Source organism: Aulostomus chinensis, chromosome 11 (genome assembly GCF_037954235.1).
Source record: "Aulostomus chinensis isolate RoL2024-O1b breed Wild chromosome 11, RoL_Achi_v1.0, whole genome shotgun sequence".
In the NCBI taxonomy this organism is placed as follows: domain Eukaryota; kingdom Metazoa; phylum Chordata; class Actinopteri; order Syngnathiformes; family Aulostomidae; genus Aulostomus; species Aulostomus chinensis.
This window is the reverse complement of record NC_141330.1, coordinates 14,052,565-14,067,634: the sequence shown is the minus strand read 5'-3', so window position 1 is coordinate 14,067,634 and position 15,070 is coordinate 14,052,565. Positions and strand designations below refer to the sequence as shown.

General features: G+C 44.7%; 1 protein-coding gene across 2 annotated transcripts in view; it reads right to left on the bottom strand.

Annotated features, from left to right (window-relative positions):
• Positions 1-916: 916 nt before the first annotated feature.
• Positions 917-15,070, bottom strand: part of kirrel2 (kirre like nephrin family adhesion molecule 2) — a 32,946-nt gene continuing 18,792 nt past the window's right edge. The window contains exons 2-15 of one of the 2 annotated variants that reach the window (XM_086218714.1): positions 11,203-11,358; positions 10,488-10,637; positions 8,463-8,620; positions 6,953-7,103; positions 6,621-6,726; positions 6,171-6,319; positions 5,929-6,056; positions 4,767-4,893; positions 4,568-4,668; positions 3,720-3,918; positions 2,902-3,021; positions 2,582-2,691; positions 2,345-2,434; positions 917-2,229 (exon numbers count right to left, since the gene is read on the bottom strand). In XM_086218714.1, coding sequence (XP_086074840.1) covers positions 1,732-2,229; positions 2,345-2,434; positions 2,582-2,691; positions 2,902-3,021; positions 3,720-3,918; positions 4,568-4,668; positions 4,767-4,893; positions 5,929-6,056; positions 6,171-6,319; positions 6,621-6,726; positions 6,953-7,103; positions 8,463-8,620; positions 10,488-10,637; positions 11,203-11,358 — 2,243 coding nt within the window. In that variant the 3' untranslated portion in view covers positions 917-1,731. The remainder of the gene's footprint in view (positions 2,230-2,344; positions 2,435-2,581; positions 2,692-2,901; positions 3,022-3,719; positions 3,919-4,567; positions 4,669-4,766; positions 4,894-5,928; positions 6,057-6,170; positions 6,320-6,620; positions 6,727-6,952; positions 7,104-8,462; positions 8,621-10,487; positions 10,638-11,202; positions 11,359-15,070) is intronic. The other variant, XM_086218715.1, reaches the window with a different exon arrangement.

Below are 15,070 nucleotides of genomic sequence, written 5' to 3'. Positions count from 1 at the left end.
CTCTCAGGATTTCACATGAACCAGTTCTTTATCGGAAATGGTTTTTATTTAAATATAAATATGTGTACAAAGGTACAAGCAATGATAGCTCCTTTTTAGCAAATAAAATTCTTAATACATTATTAAAAGAAAGAACAAACAAATGGCCATTAGTTGTGATCCAAAAACAGGAAGGGGAAAAAAAAAACAAAAAACGAAGCATAAAAAGCATTCAGTGATTGATAACTCAAGAAAATCTGGATTGAAATAAATCAACTGAGATAGATACATATGTATATAAAGATACTTTACAATAGAGCAGCTTAGACGCTGTACATTAAGGCTTATATAAAATATAAAAATAAAGACAAGCGATGATATTTGCCTCCTCACTTTTAAGTGTCATTTGTTCTCTCATCAGGCTGCCTTGGTAACAGCTTTTTAGACAAATGGCAGTACAGGCATCCTTCCTGAAACACCCAGAATGCAACTGGGTCAGGTGCAGAAACCAATGTCTCAAACATGAAATGGACATGAATATAAATGCGGAAGTTTTTCACTAGACACATTGTTTGCATGCAACAGAGAGAAAGTATGGGCTCAGCCATTTGTACAGATATTTAATGTTTCAGGGTAGTACTGTTTCTTGTAAACATATTGAGACAATTTGATTGAAGTTGTAAAACTTTTGTGGTCCACATTAGGACTGCCTTACTCCCACCTGAGCCTCCTGACGCTGCATTCAAGTTTATTTCAAGTTCAAGATTGCCACCATTTACCAAATCGCCGCATTTGATTGTTCTTTTTAAAAACCCAACTCCTCATTTCACAATCACAAAACACAGTAGAAAACAATACAAGGGGTCAGGAATGCAGTATTCAGCCATGAACCCCCCCCCCCCACCTTCCTCCTCCTCCCCCCCCCCCCCCCCGTATAACTACCACCATCTTTGGGTTTTCAAGGCCTATCCTTGTCCATCTTGGTACAACACACAGTTAACACATAAGTCAAGGCTAAAATACACATTCTCTTCATATCGCCTTCTTTTATCCTCCACTAAGATACACTGCCAACATGTTAAGGTTGTTATTCTGAGCTCCAGGATTCCAGCACTGCTTCAAACAGCACATTGCCTGTAGCACTTGTTGGTCAGAGGAGCTAGCTTGTGCAGAGTACTGTCTGTGTGGATAGCTCAGTCTTCTGTTGATGATAGAGACACATATGTGCTTAGAATTCCTTTCGCATGCCAACAAAACATCAAATGACAAATGACAATAGCTTGTCCGTGTGTTTGTTTTTTTCTTTCTCTCCCCTCAGATGCGTCCCAGCTTGTAATGTCTCCTTCCAAATATTTTTCGACATTTATTGTTGACACAAAGTAAACTCTGGAATGCAGGTAAATGGCTACCCCAGTCGTTTTGGCCACCCAAATTCGTGAGATGCCTTTCAAGTTGGCTGATGGACCATCTCCACAGGTTTGGGTGGCAATCATAACCTGGTGAGGTATCACACTGTAATTAGAAGTTTGACTTGAACATCACAACCAGCTGAATTCTCCAGCTCGGGAGCTCTAGCGTTCTTGTAGATCTGTCACACCTATTAAAGGTTGGTTAAAGACCCCCTCCAAATATAGTCCGAAGTTGTCCTTGAAGGTCCGTCCCAGTAAAGAAAGTTCATGTTAGTCCAGCCACATGACTATGTGGAGGTGACAATGGCTATCTACTCACTGCTCCTATACGCTTTCCTCCAAATCAGACATGAGTCTGCATCCGTTGTGAGGGCCTGCCATAGTCAGACTGCTGCGAGGACAGCTGTGAGGAGGCGTAAGAGAAGCGGGAGGAGCTGGACACCTTGCTGGCCTGGTCTGATTGGTCATATGCATCCACTTTCTCATAGGAAGCAGGCTTGACATAGCTAGTGAAGGCGCGGCCATAGGTAGCAGGAAGGTAGGCGGAGCCGCTGTAGAGGGGGTCAGTTGGATAAATGCTGGCTGGCTGACCGGCCTGCTGCTGCTGGGCAGCTTGCTGTTGTTCATAGGAGGACTGGGTCACTGCCGTGGTGGTTGCATATCGGTGGGAGAAGTCGTAGATTCGCGGCTGGGTGCCATGCTGGCCGTACACGGGGCTGGGGGACGGCAGCTGAGATGGCGTATAGACAGGCCGAGAGTTAGGAACATACTCCGAGAATCCACTGCTGCGGATATGACGGTCTTCATGACCACGTACGTTGTAATAGCCATTAGTGGGGTCCTACAGTGAATACAGTTGAAAATGTAGCATGAATAAATTTTATAGTTTCATTATTGGAGTGAAATGTACGCTTGTTTTTTGATGTGCTTTTTAAAGGGAGTATTTTCAGTTTTACCTTGATGTCCGATCTCTCATCCTCCTCCTCCTCCAGGAGGTCACTATGTTCTGTGCGAGATGTCCCTGGAGACTCGCTGCTATTCGGAGCCTGAAGGAAGACCAAGCATTTTTTTTTTGAAGAATTATTAGCATGAACAAGACCTCTCATGAATAAGAACAAATTCTCAGTGTTACATGACACCATGAATGGAGTTTATCTCTTTAGCATACAGGGACAGGGACTGACTTTATTTACCATTGGCTCTTTGACATCTTCCTCATCATCGTTTCCGCGTGTAGCATTGTGATCACTGTGGACAATTTGAACTCTGATGTCACTCTTGGAAAGGCGAGTACACCTCTTACCTGAGGGATTTAAAAAGAGATGAGTTTTACTTGGTTATTTCCAGACAAAATTGTACATTTGTTATGCTGTCTCTTCCTTTTAAAATTATGATGAAATTGCACAAAAACTGTACCAAAATGATTATATTTTCATTTCCACAAATGACGAAACACTTTCATCTATTGCTGGATTTGAAGAATTGGCAGTTGACCACTCTCGCCCATACTAACCATTGAGCTCACCTTTGCCTGTGTGCCTGCAGCAGAGGGAGACCAGCGTGATGACACAGATGAGCAGGACACAGCCTCCACCCACTGCTCCGCCAACAATGATCAACATAGGCAAGGCTTCTGTTACGAGACCGAAAGTACGGCATTAAGTGAGAGTTGCTAGGTGGCAATGTCAAGAATGTGTAAAAGATGGAGGTTGCTACTCCAGAAATGCCAGCAACTGTTTGAATCGAACTGCAGGAAACCTTCTTCTGCTCAGAACTAGCCGATGCTCACCACCGGCACCCCACACCCTGAATGAAGGGTAACAAGGCCTGACATGCAATGAAGCAATAGACCGTAATCTAATTAGTGATTCTAGGAGATACCGCCGCTCATTTCTCTGGGGATCCCACTCTGCTACATTGATGTAAATTGTAGGCGAGGATCTTCTTTTTCTTTTTCTTTTTCTTTTTTGGTTATGTCTTAAACAAAAAAGGCTCAGTGTGGTAGTGGTAGGGTCACATATTAAAATCACTTGGGAAGAGCTGCAGATGAGCTCGCCTCTCAGAGCCCGATAGAGAATATGAGCCCAACCTGAAACACATGTGACTTCATCTAATTGACTTTTGTACCCAATCAATATCTATGTTATGGGGCAAACATATTCATTAAAAGGAAGCATCTGCTGATTAAATCATATTGATTTGGAGGGTATAATTAAGATAACCTCAAGGCAGAGGCTCTGCTTTTACCTAATCTGCTCTTCTTTGCAACAACGATTGAAAGTATCACTGTAAAAGGCCACTGTGGGCATAATTACTACTATCAGTTTCTACCTTGCTCCTTCAGTGTGACCAGGGCGGTGCCTGTGCCGAAGCGGTTCCATGCAGTGCAGTTGTAGCGCAGCTGGAAATCCTGCGCCAGAGTCTCGGACAGCACTAGAGACGAAACCACTCCGTGATCGCTGGTTACCGTCTGCACCGAGTAACGGCCAGAAGAACCAGAGGACAGGCTCATCTCTCCAAAGGTCCACACCTGTGGAGAAGAGCAAAATGTAGACAACTAGAAGTGAGTCATTATACTATGAAGGGAGTGAGCTAAAACATCCTTAGATCCCCGCCGGCTGCTGATGGAACAGCGGCTTCCCCTTCTGTTCTTCTTTGTCTCTGTTGACCCCTAAAGTGCTCCACAGCTGACACGGCTCACAGGCTCATGTTTAAGCAGCCTCCCACATCTGCCCTGCAGGTGAGGCCTAAGGAGGTTTAGGTAGCTGCAGTATAAAATAAGGCTCCTCTCTGCTGTCTCCAGCACAGGGCCAGCGGGGCACCCGTCTCTCACTCCTCCTCACACCCTAATTATCCTCTCTCAGCCCAGCGTACGTTCAGCAGTTCAACAGGGTCAGCCCAATGATGCCTCTTGGGCCACTAATTGAATGCGGCTCGACTGAAACCTGCAAGAAGCGCGTCTCCCACTGCTCCCCCAGCTTCTCTCCCATTGCACATGTGATTACAGTTATGAATATGTGTATTCATTAGCCTGAGAGAAGGAGGTGTCCTGGTGTAAAGGTGTGAAGGTGAAGTCTGGGTGGGTGGGGGCGGGTATCGTTAGGAGGACGACGGTGTGTTTGCAAGCTCCCAAACATAAGTGGAGGAAGAAGAGAGACAAAAATAAGAGGCTCACTTACAATCTTATCAGGGGGAGGACTGCTTTCCACTCGACACTCCAGCTTGCCCTTGGAGTGTTTGACAGCATGCTGTGTGGCCTCTGCTGTGATGATTGGTGGGCCTGGTGCGAGGAAGACAGGGGCACAAGAAAAAAAAAGGTTTGAAAAATTGTCTAACTTCTGATGTTACTTATTGAACAGATGAAAAGCAGTTACTCACCATTGACAGTCAGAGTGACATCTCTTTCTGCAACTCCGATCCGGGGTACGATGGCCTTACAGGTGTACATTCCAGCGTCCTCCTGAGTAACAGCCTTCAACTGTAAGGTGTTACCATTACTGAGCACCTGCGGGCAACAGAGAGGCGCGTTACAGCCTTGAAGAGGGATGCTTCTATCAGCGGCATTTTGAAGGATATATAGATTTAAGCTAACAAAGGCTGATAGTTTGAGTATAATTTCATTGTGCAGAGCTTTAATCACCCCTTTAGCCCAGCACTGACCTACGGTGCGGTCGGGGAGACTGTTCTAATTAAACTGCGGGGACAGAATGGAGCGTACTATGGCATGAGTGGGCTTTAGCCTTTCGAGCTGCTTCACTCACTCACTCACTCCTTAGCTCATTGATCCTGTCATTCTATCAAGCTGTGCTTAATCCATTTACCCCCCACTCAGTCCTCTCTCTTTCCATCCCCAACCCCCCTCCACATTTTTTTTTTTTTTTTTTATTTCAACACACTTATAGAGTAACCCAATTAATCCATTACCCATGGCTGTGTGAGGGACAGTAGCAGCGGGTGGATTAGAAAAATGCTCTCCCTCACAGGGGCTAAAAGTGTTCACTCTTTAAGATGACAGCATCGCTTACATGAAGGTGTTTTCTCCTGCGTCACCTCAGAAATAATATGAGAGAGAAGCTCCTGTGGGATGTCCTCTCTGAAATACTTTTATCAGAATGATGTAAAGTGTAAATGTCCCATTTGTTCCATCTACAAAATTGACTTTGAGGAAATAAATGATATCCCAAAGCCTGTTTGATGTTGAAGTTAGGCCGCTCTTCAAAAAAAAAAAGAAGAAGAAGAAGAAGAAAAAAAAGGCGTTGTAATTCTGTTAAAATGAGCTAAACCTTAAGATACCGTTTGAATGATGGAGTTTGACAGCATGTTATGGAATCTGACAGTGGACAGACAGCTTTCTGCCAAAGGCCTTTGCCCTCAGGGAGCATTGTGTTGAGGGTTCAGTGTGAAAAAAAGGATGTGTAGGGGAAAAGTGAGGGATTCATGCCCCAAGGCAGTGTGTGACTACTTCTCTCTTGTGGTGTTGAGTGGCAGTGTTGAAGCTTTATCACCAAGCTAAAGTGGTGACGAGCATTTGTTTCCTTACCACGCTTGAGCCCTGCTTGGTCCAGGCCAGGGTCAGGGGAGGGTTTCCTGTCCATGCACATGTGAAAGCTGCATCCATCCCAATATCCACCGTCATTGGCTTCGGCTCTGACAGCAGTCTGGGGCCAACTAGAGCGAAGCAACACAAGCAGCCAGTTACAATCAATATGTCTTTGGAATAGCACAAAATCTAAACACACAGCTTTACAACACTATAGAATGTATTTCAACAGTTCAGCTTACATTGGACATCGACCAGGGTGCTAACATTGGTGCTTCCCACTGAGTTTGACACCTCACAGGAGACCGGGTCTGTGAAATAGGAGTAGTCCACTGTCACCTCCAGGCTGTCCCCATTTGCCTCAGAGATAGGAACCCCTCCTTTAGACCACCTGAGACAGATGAATAATCACATTATCCAGTGGCATTATTAGTTCAGCGAAGGTACTTAGCCGTGCGTATCAAAGTGGCTATTAGCTGATTCTAGGCTTCTGCCAATCATAATTATCTGCTGCCAATCAAGTGGCCCGTTTAAACCAAATTATTAACCTAAACACTCGGAATCCCTTCTCTCACTCATAGAGATGTTTGCCGTGCATTTATTTGGGAATAATTCCATAATATCTTCGCTGTATCATGCTGGCTTTCTATAGAGGGAGATTACTGTTGAGATTAAAATAAAGCGTGGATTACCTGTATCCAGTGATTTCCGGATTGGCTGAAGCAGAGCAGATGAAGAGAACTTTGGCACCTTCGGTCACAGTCTGAGGCTGGACAGATAGAGTCACCGAAGGAGGGTCTGTAAGAGTGGAAATGATAGTGACAAAAGTGCAATATTTATTCAACTCACGCTCTTACAGTGGATTTAGATTAGACAAAGGAATTGGTCTTTCCCCCTAATTTTCTCCCCAGTTGCCCTAAATCCAAGCTGTCCTGGTTTTTGCTGGGTTTTTTTTCACAGATGCCCGGAATGTATTGTTTAATTTACACCGTGTGAAATCAGAGCTATGACATCTCCTACTCACGTTGGACATTGATTGTGATGGATGTCTGTCTTCCAGCAGGGGCAGCTGGGTTAAGAACCCTGCAGGTGTAGGTGCGTCCAGAGTCGCTGTCCTCTGGAATGATTGGAAGCATACTGACAGCTGCCTCCCTCTTCCCATCCTCCATCAATGTCTGTAGGGCAACAATGCAGAGTAATTGTTACATTTTGCCCGAAGTCAGTGAGACTGTCTACATGTTATACTTTGAGACTCAGTTTCAATTGAGTAGAAGAGAAAATCAGCTCAATGTGGCATCAGCAAGTCACTTGCCATTTGTGCAAGCACCACTTAAGAACGTCTCTATGACACCACAAGCTTTACTTTTTCTTTTTTTTTTCCACGGGTTAGACATTAAAATTGCCATCCAATTCTTTGGGATGGCAGTTAAATTATATATTTTACGATGCGGCAGGAGATATTGTGCTGTTCCCACATTTCTGAAAGTGTTCCCCATCAGCGCTCCTTGTTTGTCATCATCTTTCAAATCTAGTTACTGCTCACAGAAATCAATACGCCTAAGTGAGTAAAGGTGTAGATTCAGAGAAGACTCACTGCTTTCTCTCATCCACACGCACGCATGCACACACACTCACACACACACGAATGGCCAGGATGTGTTGGAGTCTGGGTGACAGTGAGGAAGAACTGTCACACATCTTTGTGGAAAAAAAGAGCAATAGCAAGCTGAGCTTTTTCCCCGGACAGCCAAATCAATGGGCCTGGGCTTTCACTTCCTCAGCCAGACACACGAAAAGCATTTTAAATTTTTTTTTATTTATTTATTTGCTACATCAAATCACATCACTTCCTGTCGCCACCCCTCACTCGGACAAAGCATCCTCTAACCCCACTCTCATTTCTTAACGTTGGAAATTTTCATGCTGCTTCAGAGCTCTCCCTGCTGTATCCTCGCCTCTCCTCTCTTCTCCTCTCCTCTCCATCCTTCTCCCTCCCTTCTCACTGCAGGCTCTCGCCTCCTTAAATGTAGTGTTTAGCGTCGTTTAGCGTGGTCAGAGAGCATGAAAAATGTGACACTTTCCCAGCCGTGGCTGGCTCACGCTCTGGCGCATCCCCATTGTGTTTCTGCATTGTTGTGGGTGATTTCTTCTCTGCAGAAACTCTACTGTATGAAACACTCATGCCTGTCTGAGCTTTGGCATGCTCCAGTTATGCTGTAGTGTCGCTGCATTAGCGAGGAAAGGGGTGTGGGAGGGGGTTGGGGGGGTGTTGGAGGGGTGGTAGGGGAGGGTCAGGCGTGAGTGAAAATGGGAGGGGGACTGCAGAGAGTGGGAGAACAAATCTTGTGAGAGAAGGGTGGTAATAGAAAAAAAAAGGACCTGTGAGAAACCATGGAACAAAGATGTGAAAAATAAAAGAGGAAGTATTTTACCTCTGCAGCATTTATCTCTGCCTTCTGTTATATTGTATAATATCATGTGGGTGTTGAGTGATTAAATGATAATACCCTACTATAGATCCCCACTTAATGTACCTTGGAATAGATTGCAGTCTCCATGACTTCTCCATCTCTGTACCAGGTGATCTCAGCTGCGGGTTTCGCTCCCGACGATCTGCAGGTGAGGTTGTGTGGTGTGTGGGCCTTTAGACGAACAACAGGGCCGCCCTCCACCGCAGGGTCTGATGGAGGAACTGTAATACAGAACAAACAAACCACTCAAACCAAATACAAAAAAAATACCCCTCTCATTGCTGCTGCAGGCCAGCACAGATGTGATAGTGATATTGAGCTTGTTGTTGCTCTTAGCTCAGTGTCAATAAATTGCAACAGAAAAATAGACAAACAATATCATGTTATAGGCGTGTCTGTTTAACAAGGTGTCGTATCCGACAAAGACCAGGAATTGTTGTCATTTTGGCGAAAAAGAAACAGACTCAACCTTATTAATTTCCTTTCTGGGGACTTGCATTATTATTCTATTTGCTCTTACTGTTGGAGAGTGATGTTTCAACAGAATTGCTTATTTGTTCATTTATTTGCATGGTTTCGCACGCAACACTAGCAAGCCAAGCGTGCCACCCCTGATGAAGGCGTCTATCTCCTCGACCAATAAGAGAAGGCGTAAACACAGGGTTTGTGTTGGCCTTTCTCGCTCCCTCCACCGAACCAATTTCACTGTGTGTATCTGAATTGTCAGAGGTCCTTCCGTTTCCGCAGCACGGACACTAATGGAATCCGAGTGCTAGGTGATTTTAATTTCCATGCCGATTCCCCTGACTGCACTCCCGCCGTTGACTCCTTTGACTGTGCAGGATTGCTTTGGCATGCAGGCACACACAAATACACAAGCCCCACCCCCCCCTTCCCCCACCCGCCTCTCTCTTTAACACTGCTTATGTCCACACATAAATACGCAGCCAAGGTTCCTCTTGATTTCATTCATGTTTATGAAAAACATGCATTGCTCATAAACCAGCCTTTCAGAGTGCATTTCATGTGGAAGCTTTCCTACTGTACCTCCACATTTCCAACCATATTGGTGTGTGTGTGTGTGTATGTGTGTGTGTGTGTGTGTGTGTGTGTGTGTAGGCGCAGACATGTGATGACCACGCTGCTTTAAGTTTCTCCCTGCAGTTTTGATGGTGACACTTGAGGCGGACAGGGTAGCTGTAGAACAAAAGTAAACCTATCCATAAAGATGAAATGTCCTTACATTCTGCTTGTGATCTCACTCTGCTTGTCTTTCCATGGCAACCCTGTCTATAGTGCTTGTTAGCCTGCATCAGCGAGCTTGAAAAAAACACATCTTAAAAGTCAACAGTTAGATTCAAGGACAACCGGCTCTGTGGTGAAAGTTTAACATAGTGTTGTGGCATTAAACGCAGCATCATATCTTTATAATTGTTCCCTCTGAGTCTTTTCTTCTCCCTGCATAACATTAGTTGGAGGGTGAATACACGGCCAGTTGATGGGACTAATTAACTGAGTGATATTCCCTCCAATGCCACCAGATGCCAGCAGTGCTTTGCTGATTCCAATTCCCACAGGACCCATCCTCCTCCCTACCTCCCTCCCTCCCTCGGTCCCTCTCACCCCCCTCTCTCCACCTCTGAACCGTCTGTGTGAAGAAGTAGATCACTCACATCACGTTAATGTAAAAACTGCCTTGCGGTTGACAAATGTTGTGGCTCACTGTAAAATGTGCTAACTGTGCAAACCTTGACTTTCAAGTGACTACGCAAGTCATTTGTGATTGCAGCAATCACATTATCCAAGACGTCCACAGTCTTGAGTATGTTTCCTTTTTTTCTTATTGAATCTCTTGGCGCAGCCCTCTTTGGTTGAATTATATTTTTAGGGTAGGATTTCCATCAAGAAACTAGTTTTACAGTGGAGTGATCTTTGAAAGGTAGTAAGAGATTTTACTTATTAGAAAGCGCTTGAGAAATTTTATGATATAAGTTGTACTTGTTTATTATTTTTTGTGATGAAGACACATGTCTGCAGGCCTTGGCGTGAGGTGCGACTGGTACATCATGTGTGAGCTGAGTATCTTACCTAGTACAGTGAGCTTGGCACGGTGGGAGCGCAGTCCCGCCTGCGTGGCCTGACACTCGTACACGGCATCATCCGCCAACTCTGCCGAATCGATCAGCAAGCTGTGCTCGCCTGATAGTGGGTCGCCCATTAAGGAATAGCGAGTCCAGCCTGCATGAAGCCAGCATTCCACAATAGAGTAAGAGCCAAACAAACACATAAAGAAAGAACTGTAAAAATGAACTTGCGCCTTGGACAAAGGCAAGAATAATGTGGCAAAGCTCTCTAAGACCCAAATAAAGGCAAGCAGCACCTCACTGAGCACTGGATTGTGTTAGCAGAGAAATGCAACACGTGAGAGAGCTGCAGCCCTACTTACTCTGTCCTTGCAACACAGGCATGAGAAATATTGGGGAGGTTAAGGTCGAGAGGAACCATTTCTACCTTCTCTCTGGTCCGCCACACATTTAAATGTCAGAGTGTGACAAAAGCCAAATTGATTATCCACCTTCTGACAAGACACTTAAAAAGCTAAACAACAAATTATAGTTTAGTGTGTGAAGCAGAGGCCGACTTGTCTTCACTGCAGTACATTATTGTCTCCCCATTCATTTGTGCAAAACCCCAGCAGTTGACAGAGAGACTTGGTTTCTAATGAGAGCTGGCATTGATCGGACGGAGCCAGAGAGAGAAACAAACACATCGAAAAGCTGAGATAAGAGGTCAGAGGAAGTACCTGGTAGGTCTCTCTCTCCGCCCAGCGCTAGTCCATCTTTGGTCCACTGCACCATTCCTCGGTAACCCACTATGACACAGGGTAGGGTCACAGACTGTCCCGATACAACCACCTGGTCCTGGGGCTGCTGGGAAAAGTAGGCTGCTTGGGTGGCGGCTGGAAGAAAAGAGAAGAGAACCCCCAGTGTGAATATAAAACCATATTTTCTGGGATGACACATAAGCAATTCATATTGAACTTTAAAAAAATACAAATATAATAATGATATGGTAATGGTATTTTAGCAAATGGCAGGCTATTCCTGCAGTTTCAGCTGATGTGTAGTGAGAAAAGTGAAAATTGCACAGTCCGAGATGTGACAGACCCCCGTGAACTACTTTTCTCACTGTTTACATGACGTTTTTTGAGAGGCTGACATGAAGATACCACTTTTGTCCCCATAAATGTGGTTTCTGAGAGGAGGAGTCAGCTGCACCTCATAACTTATTCAGATCTTTCCCAAGACCATATGCTTATACGCTTTCTGGCACGCAGCAAACACACTTCTGGGAGAGAAAAAAAAAATTCTGCCACTCTTTCAGTGTGCTTTAAGTAAAAATGGATGTTAAACAATCAGAACTCCACTAAAGGTCCCATGGGAACCATCCGTTTGAGGCTGCTGAAATTCAGCGGAGACACCTGCCGCCGTTCCGCTGCTGTGTTTAAGTATGGTGCAGAAGAGTCTCGCTGGATTGGCTGGCCTGCCTTCACACATATACAGCAACACAGCGTGAAAATGCTTCCAAAATGTTTGTGCCACTATGCTAAAGATTGAGTATTACAAACCCTACTGGCAGGGGAAGATGGCAACACTCCAGAGGTAACTAATCCTTAGGAGGGGAGAGAGACAGTTGGTTGGTTATCTAAGTGGGGTGTCTGTGTGAGTCGTGAGGACTTAAAAAAAAACTCATTCTCCTTCTCTTTCTTTGTTGCTCAGTGGAGAATGGAAGGGAAGCGGGACAGAGGAAGATAAAGAGGGTTCTATTCAAGCAGTGCTAAGCCCCCCCCTGAACTGCTTCTATTGGTGGGAGCGCTTAAACAGACAGGGTTGCCCCCCCCACTCCCTGGCAAAGAAAGCTGCTGAAAGGAGGGCAACATACGGCGGCCAGAGACGCGCTATTGTCCCCTTGTCCCTCTCTTTTAATAGGCCTCTTCATTTCCAATCAATCCTGCTAAATGCAAGTTTAATAGCTTTTCAATAGCAGCTTTTCCCCCCAGAGGGTAGCTGGGATTTTCTCTTACTCTCTCACCCTTTTCTCTTTCCCCATCTCTTCGCCCCTTTCTCTCACACACTCTCTTCAGTTTTTCTTTCGGTTTGAAAAGGGGGGCTTCCGACGTAGTTGGCAGTGTTTATTCTGTACTCAATTATCCACTTCATCTCAGGGTGTACCATGGACTGAACCCTGCTGCCCCCCCCCCCACCTCCTCCCCCTCCCCTCTATGCAACTCCCTCATACCCAGTCGCACAATTAAAACCGCCAAACAGTGAGTTCATCAGGAACGTGAGTTGAGAGTCTTAACAGAAACTAATTTTCACATGCGCCCATTTATCATATGCTCTATCTGGGCCAGAAAAGATGTGAGATAGTTGAATAGAAAAAAATAAGTCAGAAGAGAGACGAATGTATGTTATCAAACTAATATTACATCTCCGGGCATGGTTTTAGTGTTAAAAAAGCCGAGCGAGCAGTGGCTATGATCAGGTAGACCGTGAATCGAAAGATGCCACTTTTAGAGCATCAATGAGGAGTGTAACTAGCTTCGGCAATTAGGCGTTAAGCTCAGGCTTTTCACGTCACGCCTTCAAAAAAATGCATCCTGCCTGTCCGGAACGTTCTACCTCCCATCAAAGAACAAGTTGAGGATTTTCCTCTTTGTACTTTCAACAGAACAAACATCGATTGCAATTAAGAATCTTGCCCAGAGTATCTAAATGTTTACAATGGGTAATAATTCACTGCATTGGTTGATTGTTTAAATGGATTACATGCATTGAATTGTTTTTCTTTACCACACCCACACATAATTTCATATGCTTACATTTGGCAATTACCACAAACACACACACACACACACACACACACACATACATATGGAGCCATACAAATATAGCGTGTGTGTGCTGTAACGAATGTCTTCACACTATACCAGTGATTCATTGCTCTCTGGATCCCTTATTGAAAATTCTCTACAGAACATCTCGACTGGCTAATGACTCATGCCAGATTCCTTTAATTCCTCCTTGCTGAATTAGACAATTCTTTGACGGTGTATTAGCAGCTTAATTACATGAATACATTTCTGATGGGGAGAGAGGGAGGAACAGAAGCAGACAAAGAAACAGTGCAGGAGAGGCAGTCAGAAGAGCTGTGGGTGTGAAGAAGAGGCTTGTGTGTGTGTGTGTGTGTGTGTGTGTGCGAGTGCTGCATACACATACATGTACACAAACACACAGTTTCTCACCAAACTCAAAATGACGAGCTTGTATTTTGGCTGCAATTGAATCACATTGGAAAAGAACGATTTGAATAGCCATGAAATCCCCAACATCTCGGCAATGGAGTTTATTTACTACAGCTGATAAAGTATAGCTTAGCTCTCCTAGCAGTTCATTTTTAGTTTAACAAGTCCTCATCATTCTACCTTAGTGTGTGTGTGTGTGTGTGTGTGTGTGTGTGTATGTGTGTGTGCGCACGCGCTGCTTTTCCATCCCACGCCAAGAAGGTCAAATCACATTTTGGCTTGATACATTTTAATCCGGATTTCTTAAAATGGAATATCATTTCATGCCACTCGGATGCACATATAGGAGCTAAGTTTATGTGTGTACATTTCTTCCCGGCTGTGTGAAGATGTGTGTTTATGGGTGTGAGGGTGGAGGGTGGAGCGGTGTTAAATTAGGAAAGCAACTTGTCAGGCACCGGAGGGCACATTTAGCAGTTACTTTGACACAGTGACTTTGCTGTGTCTGTCACATGGTCGGAGTTAAATGCAAAACAGCCTCTCAGGCTTGGACACAAGCTATTAAAGAGCTTTGCGTCGACCCTGGCGCTGCCTGCACTCTCCCTCCTTCAGCTGAGCTGATAGGGATACATTCACATCAGGAAGGATCAGGAGGAGATGGACAGATGTCAGCAGTGATCCGTCCACCGCTGGACATCTGCCTTGATAGAATTAGATTGAAACAGTCAGCGTGTGTGAGTGCTTGTGTGTGTGTGTGTGTGTGCGCCCACTGTTGTTTAGCTATATTTGCAGGGTCTGAAAACTGGAAACCAGTTCAGAAATGTTTTATGTGGCCACTGTGCTGGACCCCACAAGTTTAAGCAACTATTTGAGATTCAAATGTTAGAACAAGGGTTAGAATTAGGGTTACCTATGATGTCAATGATGGGTCCCCATAATAAGAGGACCATCTACAGGTGTGTGTGTGTCCGTGCGTGCATGCGCGCACACAATGGCTATGAGGCTAAAGACTGAATAATAATGGCACTGTAGATAACCTTTAGATCAAATGATGATCTAACACACACATGCTTTTAACTCCCTACAATCATAATCTGTAGGGACATTTTGGTAATGCAGCACACAAAAAGTCATTTTAAGCCCAGTTTAAATTCAACAAATGGTTAAGGCTTTGACAAGGCGCCCCTTGTCTTTACAATCAAACTTCAAATCAAAAGGAACAAATGTTTGCCACCCAGGTGCGCCTCCTCTTTCTCAAAGTTAAACGGTGCATTCAGTCTCTTGAGGACCAATATCACACTCTCAAGGTATCAAACTCTTTGAGGGAACATTATTTACACCTCTAAGTATAGAACTGTTCTTTCAA